Below are 22,975 nucleotides of genomic sequence, written 5' to 3'. Positions count from 1 at the left end.
GGGTGGGCAGCTGGACCTTCCCCAGATGGGTCCCCTCCCATCAAAAATAGCCCCTGGAATGCTCACCCCCTCCTGGCGAGGAAGGCCATGCGCCTGGCTTCTGCCTTCTCCCTCAGCACTGCAGGGTCCTGCACAAAATGGTCGGGCTGTGGAGGAGAGGAGAGGGAAAACAAAACTTGGAGCCATGAGCTGCACAGCTGCCCCATTACCCGCAGCTGCGGCGAGGCTGTGCCTAGTGATGGCTCCTTGCAGGGCTGGGAGGTGCCTGAGTATGGCAGGGCAATGCTCTGGCATGGAGCCAGGGGTGCTGAGCTCCCAGGTTTTCATTTGGAGCCACCACCCTGTCTTTCCCACCTCTTTCCCAGTGGTAGGCGGCCAAAGGGACAGTGGCTTCCTGGGGCTGCCCCAGCTGAGCTTGGCTGCACGGGCATAGAGGGGTAGCTGCATCGTTGTTGGGGTATGATGATGATAAAGGGGAGGCCCAGCCACAGTGACAAGCCAAGGAGGCCATGTAGGATTTGAAAACCAAGAGAGCTGCTCCCAGAGGCTGCTTTGTCCCTGGCAGCTGGAGGCCTAGTCTTCACTCCAGTGCTACTGCCAAGGCCCACTGGGAGGTCTGTTTACTTGGCCAAGAGTGAAAGGAGACTGGACTAGGGCAGGGGGCAGGGAGCAGATCTAGGGACCACAGACAGGTTTTGGTGGGTTCAAAAATTTCAAACAAAACCCAAAAATATGGAAATCAGTAACATTTGAAAACTGGAAGACTTTACATAAAAACCTGAACTATCTCCTTTGCCTGGAAAGAAGGGGCTCCCTGGTGCCACAGGCCCATATTCTCACTGAGCGGGTCCCTGGCATGGGCACAGGTGCTTCCCCACTACCTGGCACCGTCTCTCCCCGGTGCCTTGTGCACTTACATTGGTGGCCTGACCCCAGAGACATCCAAATTTGTTACCCTGGTGAGAGGGCATGAGGGATCCCAGGGGTTCCAGGCTGCCTGCTGCCCTTTCAACCAGCGCTGTGCTGCTTTTATCTGTTTTATACATTGAAATTCTAGTTAAGATTTCATTTGAAGAAAAAGTTCAGTCCCTAAAAAGATGGAATTTTCAAACACACTGGGCCAGATGAGCCATCCAGGGCCCAGTGGCCAACAGCTGCCCCTCTCTAGGCCCCCAGGCTGCTGGGCCTAATGAACTAGGCAGCTCAAAGGACTGGCCTCTATCCTGCCCCTGGGCCTTCTGTGGGGAGCCAAGGCAAGTTCTAAGCCAGGAGCTCTCCAGGCAGACATCCTGGGCTATAGAGGAGCCTTCCCCTCCCGGCGGCGATGCTGGGCTGCTGGAGGCTAGAAGCCAGGGAGGGGGACCGCAGCACTCCTGAGTCATCTTTCAGCATGGCCCCCTCCCCTTCACCCACCCACCCCTGCCACCCGCCAGGCAGGGACCTTGGGAGCCTCCTCTGCAGCCTCCTCCTCGTCCTCATCCTCCAGATCCTCCTGCCCTTCTCTGGGCACTTTGGTTCTCAGCACCTGAGGGACGGTGAAGGGCCTGAGGGTCGAGAGAGAAAGTGACATCAAAGACTGGTTTCGAATGTGGAGAAAGAACCTAAGGGAGGAGGGGACCCCACTGGCGATAGGGGTTAGCCCAGGAAGCCGGGACAAGTCACTGCCACAGAAGCACTTTGCAGGCAACTTTGCATCTGCCCTGGGATTCTTTGAGAGCATCAGGGTTTGCTGATGGGCCTCAGGGTAAGCTGAGCTGGGGACATGGGAGGGCTCTAATTCTCCAGGCCACCAGGGCAGCTCTGTTTTTATCTGTAATAGGGGGCTCCATAAGATTGCCAAGGTAACATTTTTCTGCAATTAAATAAATAGTTAAAAACTACTGCCTGAGGACAAACAGATGCTGCCTCATCAGGCCGGGCTGGGTCACCCAGCCAAGGGGTGGGCTGGGGGTGGAGGACTTGGAGTTGGGAGGTCTTGGTTTGGGCCTTGGTTCTACCACTTCCTTCCTCTCCTTTATGAACAAGAGGTTACAGGCACGTGCCATGGGCCCCAGAGCCACTGTGCCCTGGAATTCCGCCCACCCTACCATGGGTGGCCTCTTGCTCAGACTCACCTGCGGCTGATGAGCTCATCATCCGAGTCAGCATCGTTGGCGCCCACCTGGTTGCCGTCATAAGTGTCATCGTACTCATCCTCGTAGTCATCGCCACAGTAAGGCAGGTCCTCGCCAGGCTGCAGGGGCACCTGTAATATGCCAGAAGAGCGGGCTGGAGTGGCCCAGGGGCCGGCCAGTTTCCCCCCTAGCCCCCTGCAGCCATGCCGCCACCTACCTCCTCTACCACTACGCTGTACGGCTCGTAGCGTTGGCGCTGCGCCTCCAAGGCTCGCTTGTCGTTCAGCAGGTTCCGCGTGTTCTCCCCCTTCCTGGTGTCCCAGACAGGAACAGTGAAGATAGAGAGGGGAAGGAAAACCATCAGGCTTTGAAGGCTGAGAGGCACAGAGGTCCCAGGGGCCATGGGCTTGATTCTCCGTCCCTCAGACTGGCAGAAATGAAGACAACGGATATCATCAAGGGCCAGTGAGGGTGTCGGGAGATGGGATGCTCACCCATGTAAACAGCTCCAGCCACTCTGCAGGGCCTTCCAAGAGTAGCTATTAATCTGTAAACTGTGCAAACCCTTCCACTCAGCCATTCCCTTTCAAGAAACGCTGAAAGAGGGATTTTTCTCTTCAGCATGATTTGTAACGGTGAAAAATGGAAAACAACCTAATGTCCATCACGAGAAGAACAGACGAGTGAACTATGCTGCATCTGTATTACAGAACACTATGCAGCAGTTCTCAAGAGTGACACTGATCTATTTGTGCTGACTGGGGGAGAATTCTAAGACTTATCACCAATGGAAAAAGCAGGCAACAGAAAATGCATACGGTATGATCCCATCTGTATAAAAAGCTGAAAGCAAGCTGGACGCAAGCTGGACCAACTAGTTGTTCTAGGGCACATATATTTAGGTTATGTAAATGCTCCATGAGAGGCTTAGTAAACCCCATACGAAATGACAATCATTACTGAGATTGTCTGAATCTTTTAAGACAAATATTTAAGAAAGAGTAAGGTCACATGTGGCTTTCTTACTGAGCTTTGGGGAGCCCTAGGGGACATCAGGAGGTATGAAGGGCAGAGGGACCTGGCCTCATCTTCTCACTCCACCCAGTGCCTTCTATCTGCTTTATTGTTCAGGCTTCCAGGTACGATTTCATTAAAGGACGTTTAAAAGTCCAGCTCCCTTCATGTCACCAGGGAGGATGTGGATGGAGTGGAGGGAGGACAGGGCCTTGGTGGGGTACGGTGACTCTGTAGCACAGACATGGTGCAGACTCAGGGCTTTGGCCTCATGCCTTTTCAAACTCACAGAAAACTCTGGTTTGTCAGACACATACACAGGTCTGTGGAATGTAGTTTCTAGTCCTGCAGGGGAAAATAAGAGACGCCAGGCAAGAAAATCCAGCTTAGAGTGAAATTGGGTCTCTGGAACGTATCAAGGGCGGGGGTGGGGGGTGGGGGTGGGAGAAGGAACACAAAGCCATAGGCAGCTTCCATAAAAACTTTCTATTAACTGGCTTTGGGTGCAGGGCAGGGCAGGCGTCTGAGGCTGTCGGGTGGCTGCCTGGGACCCGGGGCAGGTCAGGACTGCAGCCCCCAGCACAGGAGGGTGGAATTCGGCTCCCTTCAACAGTCTTTATTAAGGGCCAACTATGTGCCAGGCAGAGTACTAAGGTTGAGCTGGGAAGCTAGGGGGAAATTCAGAAAAAAGTCCTATCACCATGGAATCCAGTCTAGGGAGCTGACAGGCAAATGGCAGTCAACTATCACCTGGGACGAACAGTAAGGAAAGAGAAATGAACTCTAGCTCAGGGGGGTGACAGAAAGGGGAATGAGAGGCCCCAGGGTGGGGTGGGATTTGATCTTGGCCAGGGAACAATCTCAGTCCACAGAAATCTTTTATATCATACTTGAAAGGGGACCTACGACCGTGGCCTTGGCACTGTCCCTGGCTTGCTTCACCAGGCTGGGAGCTGGAGAGGAAAGAGGCAGAAAGGAAGTGAAAGGGACCCAAGCTTTCCCAAATGGTTGGTGGCACGGGTAGAAGCAAATCTATCCATTCAACACACATCTCCCAAAGGCCTAATAGGTGCCAGAACCCGCGCTGGGCCAGGGGACCCAAGGATGGATGAATGAAGTATCACCATCCTTTCTCCCTCCCCCCACCCTCCTTCTGCTTCTGGGCAGCAGGACTGTTCTTTCTCGCTGGCTGGATTCAGGTTACGTGACTCCCAGATAGGGCCAAACAGAAAAGCCTGGCAAATTCCACTCACCCAAACAGGGTCTGGGAAAGGGCAGAGGTGGAGCCAGTGGAGCCTGGCGCCCTGGCAGCCTCTCTGGGGAGGTACAACTTGGGCCCCATGACCTCATTTGGAGCCAGGAAGGAAAAGGAAAATGAGGTGCAAAACCAACGACATGTAGAGAAAAGCTTAGTCAGAGAGCCAGAACATCTGTTGAGTCTGGAAGCATGGGATTTGAAGAAGGCCTTTTAAACAGGTTGCTTCCTTAACTTCTACAGGCCAGCAGTGAGCCCAGGGCACACATGGACTCGCCTGAAACCTGAGCCACCTCTCCCCTCCACACCTCCTATTCGCATCCAGCCTGTCTTCAAGGCCCAACTGGCCCTCAAGGGGGTGACTCCTGCTTTAAATTTCTAGGGGCCTACAGACTCACAGACTCTAAACCCTTTCCCAGAGAGGACAACAGGTCATACAGCTTCTCACAGTAGAGCCAGGGCTCCTGACTCAAGTCTTTGCTCTGTCACTTCCTGAGCTCTGAGGCCCTGGGCAAGTCCTATACCCTGACTAGGTCTCAGTTCTTTCTCCAGGAACTCCCTTCTCCAGGCTGATGGGAGGATGAACCAAGAGGATGTGTGGAAGAGAACCTGGGGCCCACTGGGCTCAGCAAAGTGAATCCAATTTCTTTTACTGCAGGACTTGTCAGAGCCTTTGACTTGCTAATGTGCTCTGTGAACCCCTAAGGAGCAGACAGACTACACAGACTTTTTCAGCCACAGAATCTCTTTTGGAGGGAATATTTGTTATCATCTTTCAACTGAAACAACTGTTCAGTCCAAAGGAGTTAGGAGAACCGCTTTATACATACTGTTGCTGCAGTTTGGCTATGATATACCTGTACCACACGTGTTCGGTACATATCTCTCCATTCTGCCCCCCATCACGCCAAGATCCCTGGAAGCTTCAGCCCTGTGAGCTCGTTTTCCTAATGGGGCATGAGGGGAATATGGGAACTTCTGGCAAGTTTTCTGGTCTCTTCCAGGGATGTTTGGCCCTGACACCATGGGATCAACAAAGCTTCTAGACCAAAAGGGGGAAAAGAAGTGTAATGAAATAGGACATCAGTGGTTAAGAGAGATCAAATAGAGTCAAGAGACTATTCTGGATCAACAATGCAATCCTGACCAAAAGCGGGAAAAGAAGTGTAGCAAATAAGATGTCAGTGGCTGAGAGTTCAAATAGAGTCGAGAGGCTACTCTGGAGGTCACTCTTATGCATGCTTCAGTTAGACATGCTACCTAACATAACTTGCCAACCCCCAACTAAGACCATACTGGCCAATCTTAAAGAACAGTTAGGGCAATATATAAGATTCTACGAAGGTTCCATGCACTAGGGTAACTTTCCAGAAACCTACAACCTCCAGATGGGTCCCGGACCAGATAAGTTCTGAAATGCAGAGGGGCCAATCCTTCCAGAACATCAGCTAGTTCCATCTTCCCTACCCCATATTACTGACAGCTCCTTCCAACATGAAAAATTTAGAATGGCTGTGGCCCAAATACCCCAAAAGAGTGGGAGAAAGATCAAAGGTGATGGTGAAGTTATACAGAGAAGGTCAGGTTTAACAAACAAGTATGATTGTTGAATCATAATACTGATATTTCTTTTCGTCTCTAGTATCTTAGAGCAGCTAGAAGTAAAAACCTAAAATTGTAGATTTGTAACCCATACCAAACTCTGAAATCTGTTCTACAACTAATTGTTGTGCTGTGCTTTGAAATTTATTGCTTTTCTGAATATATGTTATTTTTCACAAAAAAAAGAGAAAAAAAGTCGATTGTGATGATAAAAAAATATTTATTCCTTCTAGTCTCCAATGTTCTGGAGCAACTAGAAGGAAAAATCTGAGAGGATGGTATGGTAGCCCATGACAAACTCTGGGATCTTGTCCTGTAACTACTTGTTGAAGAGTGCTTTGAACACTATAGCTTTTTTCTTTCTTTGCTTTATATATATATTATACAATTTAAAAAAAATAGAGAGAGAGACTATTCTAGAATCTACTCTTACGCAAGCTTCAGTTAGATAGTGCTAACTGCCAACTCCAACCGACGTCACTCCCATTGTTAACAATATCTAGGGCTCAAACTGAGACTCTATAAAGGTTTCATGCACTAAGTTTGATTTCCTGAAACCTGTAATTCCTGGATGGTTCCTAGGTCAGATAAATCCTGAAACCCAGAGGGACCAGCCTCTCCAAGTTATCAACTAATTACATCCCCCTGTCCTTTAGTGTCGACACCCCTTCTCAACATGAACAAGTCAGAACAGGCATTGCCTAAAGACCCCTATAGATTAGGAGGGGGGTCAGAGGAGAAGAAGGAGGTATAACAGAAAAAATAGGGTTTAACAAACAAGTATGACTTCAGAATCACTGTATTAATGGTCCTTCTAGCCTCCAGTGTTTTGGAGCAGCTAGAAAGAAAAATCTGAGATGGTAGAATGGTAAAACATATGACAAACTCTGAGATCGGTTCTGTAACTACTTGTTGAAGTGTGCTTTGAAAATTACTGATTTTTTCTTTCTTTGTTTTGCATATAAGTTATATTTTACAATAAAAAAAGTTTCCTGGTCTCTAAGAGAGGTACAGGAAAACCTCACCCAGGCGTCCTCCTGACATGATCTTTTCTGGAGATGATACCCAGAACAGCCCTTGAGAGGACCAGCCCGAGTCTCCAAGAGATGGAAAGGAGCTGCCCCCACTTGTTAACCAAGCCTGCCCTGCCCTACCTCGCAACTCCCTGTCATGCAAGGGAACAGATGTCCTTCCTGCTTAAGCCACTGAGTGAGTACACTTCTCAGTTACCTGAAGCTGAAACCAACCTATCTAATTCAACAACACATGCACGGTTTTAACTTGCGTGTGGTTTTCCTTGTACTATTAATTTCTCATGTGCTCCCTGAGAGCAGAGGCAGGCCCTGGGCCCTTCCGCCCATCCTGGGTTAGGACAGGACCCTGCTGAGGGCCCCCGGTTGCCCCCACCCCAACACTTCTCCCACTACTTGCTTACTGGTCTTGGTCTCTGCACTGCCGAGGGCAAGGCCTGGGTGCCCTGCTCACCTTTGTCTCCCTGGTACCTAGCAAAGGATCCAGCTCTTCTAAACCACTTAATAAATATTTGCCGAATGAATAAATAATGAACACATGAATGGAAGCTTTGCTTCTTTGCAGTTCCCAACCCCTGGCCACCGACACAATGAGTTTAGTAAACATTTGCCTCCAGGCCTCTCTGCCTGACAGCCTGGAGCACCCCAGGAAGAGGGGCCCAGCTCTCTGGAAACCTGGCCACCTCAGAATCAGCCCCTCTGCTGACTGGGACAGCTGGGAACAGCCCCTGGCAGATGCTTATGGGTAACCTGGGACCCAAGTGGGGTCAGGCACATCCTTATGATGCCATGGATCCTGAACCAACCCAAAGGCCAAGGTCAAGGGGAAAAGCCACATCTAGAGATGCCTGAGCTCTGTGGAGGGCCTAATAATCAGGTTACTTGAGTCAAAAGAGGGGGAGGCCAGCCTTCTGGCAGCCTGGGGGACCCCTTGTCTACGCCTCTTTCCACTGCAGAGCCACAAAGGGGTCACGTCGGCCTGGGGCAGTGACCTCCGATAGCGGATAACATCTCAAGGCTGAGATCTTGGAATGTCGCAATGTAGATGACTAGGCAGTTTGCAATTGCTTCCTGTCCAGCCAGCCAGATGGCTTTACAGCTGCCCTGGGCCTACTCCTCAATCCCTCGGCCAGCCCTGGGGAGAGGGAACAGCACAGGCCCTCTGGGGAGTCTACTGTTGAATGGGGCATGTCCCCTCACCTCGCTGACCCTCATCGTCCCCATCAACATGACAGGGAAAGGGCAGCATCACTGTCCAGCACCTCCCAGATTTCTGGATTCCAGGAAACAAAACCCTTTTGGGAGGAATTTGGGGAGGCTAGGAGAGTGTTCCCCACTTTAAATTCTGTCATCATTATTGTATTGTACTTTCTATTGCCACCACAACTCTCAGCCCCCTTCAATCAGTTCTCCATTCCACAGTTGGCTGATCTTTCCAAAACATAAAGTGTCGGCTCACTGGGACCCTTGCCACGCTCCCTACGGCTTCAGGGCTGCTCACTCTGCTTGGAAAGCTTCTCCTTCCCTACTCTGTAGAACTGATCTGTCCTCATCCTTCACCTCTCAGTCAAAGTGTCATTTCTCAGAGTAGGCTTCCGGCCTGGGTCAGACCCCCGCTGGATGCTCTGAAGCCTTTGTGCCTCCATCTCGAAGCACTTATTATATTTGCCTTTTTACACTGGTTGTTTGACAAATTGATTAATGCAAACTCCACGTGGGCAGGGGCCATGTCTATTCTGCCCCCCACTACATCCCCAGGACCTAATCCAGGGCCGAGAATGCTGTAAGCACTGAGCAAATATTTGTCTGAATGAATAAATCATGAATGGACTTCTCAATGCCAAAAAAGGAGAAAGGACAGAAACTAAAAATAAATAAAATGGAATACCTTCACCTTCTGAAAACCTCACTCCATGTAGGCCCTGAGTTCTCCTTTTTTGCCAAAGGCCAGAGAAAATCAGGCCAAGGACTAGCTTCTGAGAAACACTGCTCTGATCTATCACCCAGTGACTCAATGATCAACAGATCAAAAGATTTAAGAAGAGAAGAGGGAGGTAGATTGGGCCCCTCTGGCCTTTTGCTATCAACAAACAAGAGTCGCTAAAAACCTCCCTGCCCAGAGACCCTGCCGCAGGTTCAAGGCAGAAGAGGGACTCCTAAGCTGAAACTTGGTGGCCAGTTCCATAGAAGGGCCCTTTGTTCCTCCTGCTTTCTCTCTGCATTCCCAGGGCTGGGGTGTCCGGGAACCCCGCGGCCCAGGGTGCTCACCTCCTGCCCTTGTGGACCCGGCTCAGGTCTACTGCATCCCTGCTGAACACATCGAATTCGTCGTTCTGGAAGACGTTGTGTCGAGACGTCAGCAGGGGTGTCGGGTCCGGCTTCACCTGTCTGGAGTGGGTACAGAGATCAGTTTAAAGGGATACTGCCCACTGCCACCCACAGTATCCACCTCCCCCTACCATTTTACATTCAACAGCCACACCTTGGGTATAATCCGGAAAACTCCGAAGGGGAGATAAGACCCTGCCCTGCTGGGACCCTGCTGAAGTATGCAGCTATATCTCCAACCAAGCTCCTCCTCACTCCCCATGTGCCATCCACACAGCTTTTCTTTCTGTTTCTTAAAAGCTCCCTCCACCATGTAATGCTCACAGGAGCCCTCTGAAATAGGTACTCATAGGCCACTTAACCTCTCTGTGCCTCAGTGTCCTCACCTGTAAAACGAGCACAAAGCAGTTGAGGAACTTGTCCAGAGGCACACAGCTAGTTTAATTTATTTATTTGATGAATACCATTTTTTTTCCACAGAAGAAACACCTGTTCATGCACTCATTCCTTGGTACCCTGTGGGGCCTTCAAGGAAGCAGTGACCAAACTTAGAAAGGGTAGGTGTGAAAGAAGCGAGTGGCTTTGGCCATCCTCCCTCAGGAGTCTCCTGGGAGGGTTGTAATGACAGGGGCGGGCCAGGAACTTAGGAACTCTGAAGGGATCAGCAACCCGTGTGTCTCTAATCTACCTTCCTACAAGGGGTGGCAGGGATGCCCACCCCACTGTGTGTACTCTCTGCCCTCAAGGAGGCAGGTGAGAACCTCCTTAGGGGACCTAAGATTTTTAGGTTTCCCCAAAGAGGACACTGGTTGAAGCATCTGGAAAACACCACTGGGGATGTGTTTTCTCACTGGGGATGAGAAAGCAAGCTGAGTCTCTAGGCCTGAAGGAAGGGAGAGAGGGATCCTGAGGAACCAAGGAGGGGTGCCTGAAGAGGGCTCCAGAACCCCTCCCACCAGGCCCTGAAGCCGCCTGCCCTAATAGCCTCCTCCCACCTGTCCAGGCTGCGGTCCAGCTGGCTGAGGGCCGGGGCCAGCCGCTCTTCCAGGATGTTGTTGATCACCTGCTCCGGGTCGTAGCTGTAGTGCTCCAGGCAGGCCAGGATGAAGCCCTCACCCAGGTCTGGCAGCAGGTCCTTCACTTGGGAAATCAGTGAGTCCAGCTCCACGCCGCGCACAGGGGGGCCCGCAGCAGCCGCTGCCCCAACGCACTGCAGAGAGAGGGAGGATGAAGGAGGGGGTAGTGGAGTCCCTGCTTGGCTAAGCCAGGCTGCTGACAGCACAGACCACAAGGGGCAGGGCAGAGAGGGAAGAGCACCAGGTTCGGAGTCAGGGGACCTGGTTGGAGTCCCGGCCCTTCCCCTTCCTGGCGGTGGGCCCTCGGCTGATTGACTCAAGACCCTCTGAGGTTGCATTTCCTCGGGGGCTCTACGACTTTACCGCTGAGCTACTTCTGGATGGGAGACTTTGAGCAAGTGGCCACCCCTCTTTGAGCATCGGTTTCCTCCATAATGCCACCCATTTCAAATGGGTTGTGTGAAGTGGTTCAAAGAATCGCTGTACATAAAGCGCCGAATAAGGTGCCTGGTGGAGACAGTCCCAGGTGGAGATGAGGCACTCAACAAACAGCCATGGTTTCTAGGAATTATTAGAGGTGTTTTCCAACACTGACAAGTTGATGACTGACACTGGAGAGGCAGGGAAACCACTAGACCTGGATGGGTGTAGATGCTCCCCCTTTAATTACACTCTTCACTACGGAGGGTTCATTTTATATACTGCTCCATATGGCTTAATTTTCTTAAGCTTTTTATTCACAATCAAAATTTCCCGAAATTTACAAATCAAAAAAAAAAAAAGCAACAATAAAATCCCTCTGTGACTCAGCTATGTCATGGGGGAAGAGGGTGGGAGACAGTGGAGGGAGCTGTCGGTCCTCGAGGCGTGGCCAGTGCTCAGGCCGACCAGGCAGCAGCTGTGGGGACCCTGGATGTCCCCACCTCACGGATAAGGAACTAAGGCTTCAGGTCACACCGCTGGTGAGTGGCAGAGCTGGGACACACCTCTGAGCAGCCTGAGTCCAGAGTCTGTGTTGCCCTAACCCTTATGTCACACTGTCCCCCGATATGCAGGGAAGGGTCCTGGGCTAGGTGGCCAGTTGGTACAGCCACAGATGTGGCTGTTTCTGGAAAAACCCCGAGAGAAAGCACTATGCTGGAGGTGCCCAACTTGTTTCGCAGAGCCCCGTAGCCCCATAGAGGGGCTCCTGGAGATGCCGAGCAGCGGGACCAGGAACAGCTCCCAGCTGCAACCTAAGCAGCTCCACTGCTATCTGTTCAGAGGAGGGCTCTGGGAAGGATTTCATACCAAAAGCCCCCTGCCTCTTCACTTAATAGAGGGGAACCTGAGACTCTGATGGCTTCAGAAACTTGGTATCTTCCCATATTGAGTCCACCGGCCATTGGCTCAGGACCCTTCAAGGGCAGCCCAGACTGAACAACCACTTGAGGATATTGGTTTCTAAAAGGGCCTTTTCCCTGAGTGCAGAAACAAAGAAGGGAGGTTTCCCGATTGCCCTGATCCCCTAGGATGCCTCCAGCAGGGGCAGGGGCAGCAGAAGGAAAGCCCCACCCCAGACACACCTCTTCTTCCTCTGAGTTCTCCAGATGCGATGATGATGGACCGCTCAGCTCTTTGCTTGCTGTGAACCCATTGGGGCCCATGGCCACAGGTGGGTCTTTAGCATCTGCGGCTTTCTGTCTGTCCACCCCTTCCCAAGCACTCTCGACTGCCTGGAGGATGTAGGCAGTCCGTGTCTCATCCCTATGAGGCTGTTAAGGGGTCTCTCTTTCTCGGGGCTCACACCCTTCTCTACCTCCCTCCCCCACCCTGAGGCCGTGTGATTTCCCGACATGGCGTCTGCGCCATACCTAGTGGCCATCACAGGCACCTGGACCTTAGGACACAGCACCTGCCATGCGGCAGAAAGAACCTCTTGCTAAAGACTGAACCAGTCTTAGAGTGTCCTGGGTTAAAATTAGTCCAGACAGTGGCTCCTCCCTCTGCACTGGCTGCCAGGAGGAGGGCCCGTCAGGGCTGCTGCCACTAGGTTTCCTGTTCAACCAGCTGGGGCTCTCTGAAAAGGCTGGGGGCCTAACTAGTTCCCTGGGGCAGGACTGAGCAACCTACCCAGTCACTAAAATGGTCCACAGGCCTGCTCTTCCTCCCTGTCTGTCACTCTGGGCACTGCCAAGTCAGGGACTGGGGGGCGGGGAGGGGTGTCACCCCAGGTCCCCTTACTCCATTTCCAATCTAAACCCCTAGCATCCCTCCCTCGAGGGAGCAAGAGCCTCTTCACCAGACAGAGATTTTCCAAAATATGAGCTGACCAAGTCACACTCTGAATCACACCCTTCCGTGGCTGCCTGGGGCTTCCAGGTCAGAGCTCAAGTTGCTCCTGAGGGTCACCATGGGGGATGTGCATGTCTGCCCCCTCCAACTCACTGGCCACACCTCATCCTACCCTCCCGCTAAGCTACTATTCCACAACGACCAAGGACGCCTCAGGTGAGTTTGCTCTCTCTGTCCTAGGAGCCTTTACTTTGGGAACACTCTTGTTCTGGGCCTAATAAACCTGCTGCTGCTCTCAATGTGGCCATGACTCCCACCTGAGCGCCCAACCCAGGCTCTGCTGGGTGTGGGGCCTCTTTTAGGTGCCATGCCCTCTGAACTGCTCTCATTCTGGCACTCTGTATTTAGCTGCCTGGTCCCTTGTCTGCCTTTCTGCCGGGCAGGGAATGTCTAAAGAATAGGGGCCAAAGCCATCCTGGCATCCTGGTGACACAGGCACAGTCTACACACTCAGGAAACACCTAGAAAAAGCATAACTGCACCTCTTCTGCCCTGAGAATCAGAGCAGTCATCTCTTCCAGAAAAACAGAGGCTGGGGCCATGGCGTACCTCTAGGGAAAGGTGACTGGCCCAATTGACCCATGTGCTCTTGGGCCTGGACCTGGCAGCCCAACTCTGAGTAGGCCAGGCCAGGCCAGGCCTGTGGCAAAAGGATACAAGACTGATGAGGCCTGCTGCAGCAAGCTGACATCATCGGCCACGGGGAAGAGAGCGTCGTAGTCCCGGAGGAACCTGCCAGGCAGAGAACAGATGGGAAGGACAGGTCTGGGGGCCCCAGGGACACTGCTCTGCTTCAGGCCACTCCCCGCATCTGCTACCCAACCACAAATCCTAGATTTCAGCAGGGTCCCACCTTGCAACCAATGTGAGCATAGGGCAGGGGTTCAATTACATAAGGGCTCATGGGGACTGGCTGCTGGCTCCCAGCTCAGCCTCACTCACCTCTTCTCCTGTAGCAAGGAACTGAAGATCTGAAGAAACTCTTCGATGAAGCCCTGAATGTTGTCATAGCTGGAATAGGACACCGGGGAAAGATGAGATCACTCAATGCAAGATAATCTGCACCTCCCTGCCAAGCCTGCCCCTCCCTTCTGAGAGGCCATTGGCCCAGGAGAAAGAAGCATTTTTCTCTGTTTCATGTCTCTGCTCAGACAACCTGTATAGCAGGGGAGGAAGCAGAGCTGAAGTTATGGCGATGCCCCTGGCGGGCATGGGGATAGGGCTCTTTCACTGAGGATGAGCTCCTGGGGGCTTTACCTGCTTTCTAGGATGGGGAGGAGGCAGATCTGGTTCACGAGGATGTGGAAAATCTCCACTAGCTTCTTCCTGGAATGGGAGAGCCTCTGCCACAGGTCACCTAGCAGCCTTTGAAGACCAGAGAGGAAAAAAAAACAAAGAGAATTAGGGAGACAAAAAGGCACCTGAGTGGGCCACGGTGGCTCAGTGGCAGAGTTCTCATCTGCCACGCTGGAGACCCGGGTTCAATTCCTGGTGCCTGTTCATGTTAAAAAAAAAAAAAAGTACCAAGGAGGCTTATTCCCAGCAGTTGCAGGTGCCCTTCCATGGGACTATAAAGGCCTCACAGGCCACTGCTGGGAGCAGCTGGCAAAAGACTAGAGGCCCTAAGTGACTGGCTGGTTCCAGAGCTGCTCCTCAGTTCAAACAGCAGGTTGGGAACCAGCTTTTAAAGCCTGGGGAGACAGCTGAGGGAGAGGGTTTGGTTGGGTGCAGGGCCTGTAATGGAGCCTGGGCCTCCTGACGTGGCCACTCTTTTCCACAACATTCTTAGTTTTGTCCCCGTCTTACTTGCTATCTTCAAGCCTCCTCTTCTTAATTGCAGACTCCAGCTCAGGAATTGACATTTCATAAAAGGAACCTAGCCTGCAGAGGCACATGCAGATAAAAAAAGCTGGATTTAGTTCCTAAATACCACACTTGATTAGAAAATCCAAACAAACCCAAGGGAGTGGGAAGGCCCTTTTCTTGCTCCCAAATTGCCACCTCAACAAATTTTCTTGGGACCCCCCCCAGCCCTCTTCCAATCCCATGCCAGCTTGACCCTCTGTGGCTGGTTCCCAGAACAGTCTCAGGGGAAGTAACCTGTAGCTGTGCTCCCCATTCAGGCGGAAAACCAAGACCCAGATAGGCTTGTTCTAACAGATAAACCATGGGGCCACCCAAGACTCACTGCAGTTTGAAAAAAATGACACAAGGACACTCTTTTTGCTTGCTCACAAACTGATGTGCTTCCTGCTACATCAAATAGTTCATCCTCCCTCTACACAATCGCACCTGGCACAGCATGGCCTGTCTTGCTTCTCCCCTCAGTGACCCACCCCCTCTCAGCTCAAGTTCAAATTCTCCATCCCATTCACACAGGCTCTTCACTGTCCTCCAGGGCCTCTGAGATTCCCCTCAGGCTAGTGCCATTGCGGATCCCTTCCTCTCTCCTCCCTGTAGCAGCCCAGGCTGCTTCCACCCTGTGTTCTTTTTTATCATACCGATGACTGCCCCAAACAGATGCACAGCACTCGCTGGAGGTTGGTCTTATAAATTAAAGTGCAGCTGCCTCTTTACTATGGTATAATTCCTCCTCAGAAAATCTTAAGTTTTCCAAAGCCAGAAGTCAAGTGGAAGGGGCCAGGACAGTGCTGAATTTGTAGCAGATGTTCTATAAACACTTGTCTGTTGAATGGCTGGCTTCTGGCAACTTCTATCCTAGTGTACCATCCCATGTAGCAAGTATAACTAGGCCAAAGGGGCAGGCTTTCCTTGGCCCACAGCAGACACCCAGAAGAGGCCAGAGGGGGGCAGTTTGGTCCAAAGAGGTTCAGGTATTGCCAGGATCCATTGCCTGTGGGGTATAAATTGGTACAACCCTTATGGAAGGCGATTTGGCAGGAGTTATCTAAATTTAAACTGCACAGACCATCTGTCCCTACAATTCTACTTCTAGGAATTGACTCCTCGGTATACTTGCACAGATACAAAATGGTGTTGGCGTACAGTTATTTCTTTGTAGCATTTTTTAAAAAATAGAAAATAACAAAACAACCATCTACAGGGTCTGGTGCTACATACAGTGGAATCCTATCCAGTCATACCAATGATGGAGGATGCTCTATGCACTGATAAAGCATCACCACTAAGTGGAAAAGTAAAATGCAAACAGTACGTAGAGTATTTATGACATGATAGCGGCATTAAATTTAAAAAAAGGGAGGCAGATAAATGGCATGTACATTTGCTTGTATATCATAAAATACCTGTGGAAAATACACAAAGAAATGGCAATAATTGCTTGAGGAACAGAACAGGGACAGGGGGAGAGGGAGACTATTTGCTGTATATTTCATATTTTCTGAGTTTTGAACCGTGTGGATGCATTATCCCATCATAAAATTTTAAAAGGACAGAAAGAGAGTGAGGGAGAAGGTTGCTCTGAGGGGGATTAGCTGTTTGGGTGACTTAAGCCCTCTGAAAAGAGTTCTCTGAGACTGAGGCTGTTTTATTTGTTTGGTGGGGGTTTCCTGGCAGGCCTCAGGCACAGACCGAGCAGGCTGGGCCAGCCTCAGTCTCTTCTAAGTTCCAAGGCAGAGTCACCTTCAGTCAAAAGTGTTTTCCTTTCTTCCTCCACACCCTGAGCTGGGTGGAGCCTGTCCCCTGCCTCAGCCTGTCCTTGCAGGAACTCAGCTCTTTGCAAACAGATGGCCATCTCCAAAGAGACCCTTTCAAAAGCGGCCTGTGACCCATTTCCTTTCAACAAAATGGGGAAATGCCTATGATAAGTGAAAATAAGTAAAGCACAAAATTCTAAAAATAATATGATCTTCAATGAGTATGAGCTTTCACGGGTGGTTTTAATTTCCTACCTTTCCGTATTTTCCAAATTTTCCATAAGCATGTACCACTTTCATCATCAGAAAACACACCTTTTAAAAAAAGTGGACAACCAGACACAAAAGGTCACATATCATAGGATTCCCATTTCTATGAAATATCCAGAACAGGTAAATCCACAGAGACAGAATGCAGATTGGCGGCTGCCTGGAGTCAGTGAGGTGGGGGTGGGTGGGAATGGGGAGTGGCTGCTTAATGGGTATGGGATTTCATTTTGCAGTAATGGAAATGTTTTGGAACTGGGCAAGGGTGTTAGTTGCACAACACTGTCAAAGAACTAAATGCCAACCATTAACTAAAATGGTTAATTTTCTGTCACATGAATTTTATCTCAATAAATTTTTTTAAAATAAGGAAAAGAAAAGAAAAAAATAGACAGCTACAGGCCCCTCCCCAACCCTTTCCTTCTCAGGAAAAATGCCGATCTGCTTTATTCTAACATTCTCTGGGAGAGCTGTGCAATCCTACACCTAATTTTTACAAGCTAAGGGGATCAGGGAGGGGTCAGAGCATGGGCTGCCAGCTCGGGCACATGTCATCACCAGATAGATATTTTGTTGAATGGGCAAATAAATGACCAAACAGACAGGCGTTTGGATGGATGGAGTTGGGAAGCTTCCAGAAGCTCCTGCACACAGTGGAGAGAGAAACCTGGCAAGAGCAACAGGCCAGAGGCTGCTTGTGCTCATTACTGCCAAATGAGGTGCAGGTTCCTGGTCACTCACACTGGGCCAGGAATACCCACATGCAGGTACCCTTTCCAAGGAACATATTCATGTGCTAAGGGGGCCCAATGGCTCTCCCTCTCTGCCCCTAAGCCCCTTGAGCAAGATCGTTCTTTGACTCCTTTGGACAAAAGCCTCCAGTGGCTCCCAGTGCCTACAGGATAAAGGCTGCCCTATGCCAGCACCCTCAGGGCTCCTCACAGCCTGGCTCCTACAAACTTCCCCAGAGTCGTAACTTGTCATTACCTGCTCCTATACCTGCCTGCCTTAGCCTCCCCACCCCCTGGCCTCCTGTAACACACTCCTAGCTCTGCCTCCACTCCTGGCTCTGCCTCGAATATCCTGGGTCTTTGCAGGCTTCACTCTGCCTGCCTGGAATGCCCTTCTGCCCCCGCATGCTGCACACCTTTCTTTATCTGGAAGGTTCCCATTCATTCTTCGAGACCTAGTTTAAGGGTCACCTCCGCAATGAAGCCTTCCCTTGCTTCACCAGACAGAATTCTGTACCTCCTCTGTGTTCCCAGCTGCTTCGTGATGTGGCTACAATAGGCTCTCCCACATGCAAGCACATCTGTTTGTTTCCTTGTGAATCTTCTCCCTTGGACTACATGCTAAAGCCCTCAGATCCTGTCTTACTATCACTCCCACGTGCCAGCCATGACAGCAGCTTTCGAACAAAATGGAACTGAACTGAAACTACCCTAATCTTGGTTGCTTTTCTCTTCTCTGCCCTGTGCTTATCCAAAAACGGGAGTGCTTCTAAAATGAAGCACATGAGCAGGAGCCTTATCTGTCTTCTTCACTGCTGTATCCCCAGGCTGGGAGCGGGCCTGGAACATTCTAAGCAACCAGTAAATATTTGCTGAATGAATACGTGAGGCAGCAACTCTACTTCAACAGTCAGAACTATTGCTGTACCTGTAACAGAAGTCGTGTTTCTGGAAGGTTTGGCAAGCCAAAGGGAAGATCTCCAGAAAAGCCCAGAGCGTAGTGCAGGCATCGCAAAGGTAGAGAACAATATCCTTCAATTCCTATGGCCAAAAGAGAGCACTGTGTTTATTCTCACTCACCCCCACATACAGCTCTGCAGAGGGTCTGAGACAAGGATGCTGCATACAGGAGGAAGAGAACCCTGAAGTAGGTGGTAGAGGCCTGGCCAAAGTCTGGCTGGTCTGTCTCTAGGAGTGCAATCCTAGGTGGGTCGTTGAACCTCTCTATGCCTCTGGTCATGATAACATAGCTCAAATGGGCTTACACCCAAAGATCTCTAGGGATATTTCTAGCTCAAAGAGAATACAGTTCTTTCTTCAAGGCTCAGGGAAAATCAACCCCTGAATCTGAAGACAATGCCTCTTCATTGTCTTCAATGAAGATGAAGAATATCCCAGTGAGGACAAGAATGTCAAGCCCTTGCTTTTCTTACATTTTGAAGAAGATATATAGAACATTTCTTGAATACTTTCCCAATCTTGACAACTCTGAGAAGTAAGCTGGGCAAGCATTCGTCTTCCCGTTTTACAGATGAGGAAACAGAGGTTCAGAGTGGTAGGATGACCAGCTTCCCCAGCACCCAGAAGCTCCCCTCTGAACCTGCTTCATGGTTGTTAATTCCATGAAACTGTACGCCCGAGGAGGGCAAATCATGGCTGCCTCGTTCTGCTCTATCTCCAATGCTTGGTACAGCACCCATCACATGCACAGGCTTATTAAATATTGGCCTTCTGTCTGTCAGCCTCAGGAGGCTCTAAGTTCCATGAGAGCACGGTCTGTGTCTGCTCCTATATACTGCTTTACTCCCAAGGCCCAGCACAGGGCTTGGCCTGTGCTGAGGACTCCTCAGCACGTATTTGCTGGATGGATGAATGGCTCAACAAATAATATATGACTAAATCTGTTGAGTTTAATTAAGTGAAGACTAGAACCCTGACCTCTGATGTCTAGTTCCCTGGTATTTCTACCACCCCAATAATGAAGATCCTAGAAAGAAATGAAAGCTTGCTGAAAATGCTCTGAACTATGTGATGGGAATTCAGGTGCTCAGAGAACTGGGGACAGGGGCCGTGAGCAGGGGATGAGGCTGCTGGAAAAGAAGAAGGTCCTTTTTCACATCAATCTTCCCAGCCTCAGGGCAGCCAAGCTCTGGTTGGAGGAAACCCAGATGGAAAGAGGCTGGGCTGACAGGGCAAGCTCACCTGGAGAGGCATGTCGCTGGGGGTCGAGCGGCTCCTCTCCTCAAGCTTCTGTGGTTTGGTGCAGGCCCCATCCCCCTGCAAACCACAGTGCTGGAGGATATTGCTGAAGACCTGTGAAATGTAAGAGGTGACTCTCCCTGCATCCTGCTGAACCATCAGCCAAGGCTGCTCAGCCAGATGTGGGCTGTCTGGAATCTTGGGAACATATACCAGTGTTCCTGGGACACCAGCTGAGACCATGACCTTCCCAGAATGCAGGATTCAAGTGGAAAATATGTAAGATGGGGACGATGGGACTGTGGTGTGGAGTGAATGACAAAACACATATAAAGCCCACAAAATCCTACAGAGATTACCTGACTGTAGGTAATCCTAGAAAGGTTTGGAGAGTATATGGCAATGAATTTTTTTGGGGGGGGAGGTGGGGGTGGGGGATGGGTTGCATGGGCCAGGAATCGAACACAGGGCCAGGAATCGAACCCAGGTCTCCTGCATGGCAGGTGAGAATTCTACCACTGAACTACACATGCATCCCAGTAACGAGCATTTGAGATACGCATTCAGCAACATATAATGCATTTTTGGACTGATCGTAGATGGCTATTTATGGGAAATACATTAAAATAAAAGACAAATCAACAGTGAGGTGAAAACTGAGCTCACTGTAAAATCGTTTAAGTATTTCACTGATTTTGCAGTCTTTCAAGCAGGCTAGTATGTAAGTATTCCAAAAGTTTCTGTGAACTGTGGATATCTCTTAATGCTGGGGGGACTATGGGGGAATATTCATTTTCCTCTTTCTGTTCTTATATTTTTCAAATTTTCTATGATTAATATTATCATCAGGTAAACGTTTGAGGCTCTTATTAGAGAAGGACAGGTCTCTTGGAAGTCATCCTTAGAGGCATATGACTATCGGCAAACAATACAAGATGGATGCCAAACTTTTTTTAAGAAGTCCTAGACTGACCTTTAGGTTTCGATCCTGTTCAAGAGGGAAAAGGACTCTTTCAGACTGAATTTGAAGGTGTGCGGTGAGGGATAGCACAAGACCTCCTGGAGATGTGTCTAGAGAGACAGATTGGGGGTTTACACCTTTCTCCCCAGCTCTCCTAGCAAAGATAAGCACACTTCCAGGTGGGGGAGGGGTCTGCCTCCAATGCTCACCCTCCCCTAGGCAAGCTGGACAAGGCTGGGAGCTGGTACCTGAAGGATAGTGGGCACAGTTTCATCCAGGTCATTATAGTAACTTGGCTGCTGGGTAAAGATGTTTCCTAAAAAGAGAAGAGGGTGATAGGAATTGGGATGGGGGTGGAGAGGGCACATTACAGAAGGCTGCCAGCATATTCTGTGAACTTTCACCGCTTTCCTAAGCCTTTCTGCTCTAGGAGGAGTCTTGACCCTAGTCTTTGCTGGCACTGAGCTTTGGCCCAGCCTAGAAGCTTCCCCAGGGTTGGGGAGGGACCTTGCTTAGCACAGTTTAACCGTATAAGCACCTCTGCCTAAAAAACCTGACCTAATCAAACCAGCTTGCCCCAACGTTCCCAGGGAGTGATGACACTTGGGCACCGTGCCTCATATGACAGCACTGGCTTCAGAAGTCGGAGTGAGTCATCCAGGAAAATTAGGAGATATGATCTCTTTGCTCAAGAAACCTGGATGCTACAATCCAGGATTCTTGCCAGGCCAATGCTCCAAGAATGTGAGGAGACTTGGGGAGAAATTTCTCTGGCAATTCTCCCACCCTCTGCTTTTGAATTTGCTAGCCATAGTAATCTACCCTGCTCCGAGGTGAGAAGCTCAAGAGGAGGCAGGAGAGAGATTTACTGACATAGTGGGGATTGTTCCTATAAAATGAAGCTCCTCTCTGAGTGTTTACTATTCTCCAAGTGCTGCTGCTCCAAGTGCGTGGGTTAGAGCATATGGTAACTGGAATGGAAGCAAGTTTTCTGGCTGTGCAAATGGGAACGGAGGGTCATAGCTAGCTGGGAAGCATGACCAAACAAAATGCCAATACCCTGAAGAAAAGGCCAAATTCTTTTTCCCAGCTATAATCTGAGCCTATAAGGCCAGCTGATTATTGTCAGGATGTTCTGAAATCTAGATCTGTCCTTGCTGAAAACAGATTACTAAGAAGACTAAAACTCTCACCCCACCCGGTAGATTTGAAGATGAATGAGATAAAAGGCTAGCTGGGGTTGGGCAAGTTAAGTCAGTTAGTAGGGGGTTAGACTTTCTGTAAACACTTTCCTGGATGCCACTTCACTCTTTGATTCCAGAAAGCTGAGTTTTCCCAGCACAGGCTTGCTCAGAGCCTACCACCTCCAGATGGGAGGTGAACCTGTAACCTGAGAGGTATGCCCAGACCATCTGCACCCACCTCCTATTCCTGACAGGCAAAGAATGACTGAACTGTCTCCCACCAGCCTCTGTCCTTCTTCATAAAAGCCCCCTATTGTCATCCTCAAGGTCAAGTCCAAACTCCTGACCATGACACAAAGGGCTGCATGATTCTGGTCTCTACCAGCACTTCCGGGCACCCTCTCTCCATTCCCCACGTTACATTCCTTTCTGGCACCAACCTCAACCTCAGGGAACAAGCCCTGGCCCCTCTGCCTCAAGTGACCTCCCAGAGCTAACTGGGAGGCAGATGCTACCTTTTCTAGGCAGCACTTCCTGACTATGCATCAGAAGCAAGGACTCCTCCATAACCCCAGGTCAGACAGATGGCACTGCTTTACCATTCGCAGCAGCCTGCTGGTCTACCTCTGCAGTATGCCCCTCTGGGCAGCACCACACTGTATGCCCCACCACAGGGAGAGCTCTCCTCCAAAATCCTGCCAATGATGAAGCCTCCATAACAGGGAAGTTTTACAAGCATCAAAATTGATGAAATTTCACAATCAATGCCTTAGGATCTTCTGAGTCCCTCTGCTCTCCTTTATTGGATTCCAATGACAACGAAGATCATGATTTTTTATCTTTTTTAAGACATACTAAAAAAGTTGGGGACAGCAATGACATCCTTTGGGATATGCCCCTTCAAACTAAATCACTTAAGAGTCAGACAGGGTGAATGGAGAATATTGGCAATTAGATCAAGGCGGTCCACAATAGCGCCAAGGCCTTGATTTACTCCTGGTTTGCAAAACAGCTCCAAGAGAATCTAATTGAAAGGCCCTGATTCCAAAATTGTACTTGCTGATTCACAATACCAGCATTGAGGTTAAAAAAATTAAAAGGGCAGGGTAACAACTGGGCTTCTGACCAAAGGCCAATTGGCTCATATCACTTCTCCCTCCTCACCCTTGTCAACTGCCTTGCAGTTGGCTGGCTTTGCCCAAGAACTTCTGTGATACGCAAAGTGGAGACTCCCACCCTCCTTGTCATGCCTTCTCCTCCAG

General features: G+C 50.2%; 1 protein-coding gene across 5 annotated transcripts in view; it reads right to left on the bottom strand.

The window, feature by feature from the left end:
- ASCC2 (activating signal cointegrator 1 complex subunit 2) overlaps positions 1-22,975 on the bottom strand; it is a 41,255-nt gene that overhangs the window by 2,002 nt on the left and 16,278 nt on the right. For 4 of the 5 annotated variants that reach the window (XM_077160607.1, XM_077160606.1, XM_077160610.1 and 1 more), the window contains 14 exons: positions 20,778-20,845; positions 19,572-19,682; positions 18,298-18,410; positions 14,561-14,635; positions 14,012-14,119; positions 13,697-13,765; positions 13,412-13,486; positions 11,986-12,166; positions 10,340-10,554; positions 9,285-9,404; positions 2,332-2,425; positions 2,115-2,245; positions 1,442-1,544; positions 67-146 (listed from right to left, as the gene is read on the bottom strand). In XM_077160607.1, coding sequence (XP_077016722.1) covers positions 67-146; positions 1,442-1,544; positions 2,115-2,245; positions 2,332-2,425; positions 9,285-9,404; positions 10,340-10,554; positions 11,986-12,166; positions 13,412-13,486; positions 13,697-13,765; positions 14,012-14,119; positions 14,561-14,635; positions 18,298-18,410; positions 19,572-19,682; positions 20,778-20,845 — 1,543 coding nt within the window. Of the gene's footprint in view, positions 1-66; positions 147-1,441; positions 1,545-2,114; positions 2,246-2,331; positions 2,426-9,284; positions 9,405-10,339; positions 10,555-11,985; positions 12,167-13,411; positions 13,487-13,696; positions 13,766-14,011; positions 14,120-14,560; positions 14,636-18,297; positions 18,411-19,571; positions 19,683-20,541; positions 20,631-20,777; positions 20,846-22,975 lie in introns of those variants that run through there. The other variant, XM_077160611.1, reaches the window with a different exon arrangement.

The sequence above is a fragment of the Tamandua tetradactyla genome, chromosome 5, assembly GCF_023851605.1.
Source record: "Tamandua tetradactyla isolate mTamTet1 chromosome 5, mTamTet1.pri, whole genome shotgun sequence".
Classification (NCBI taxonomy): Eukaryota; Metazoa; Chordata; class Mammalia; order Pilosa; family Myrmecophagidae; genus Tamandua; species Tamandua tetradactyla.
The sequence above is the reverse complement of the archived record's forward strand: the minus strand, read 5'-3'. Positions and strand labels throughout refer to the sequence as shown.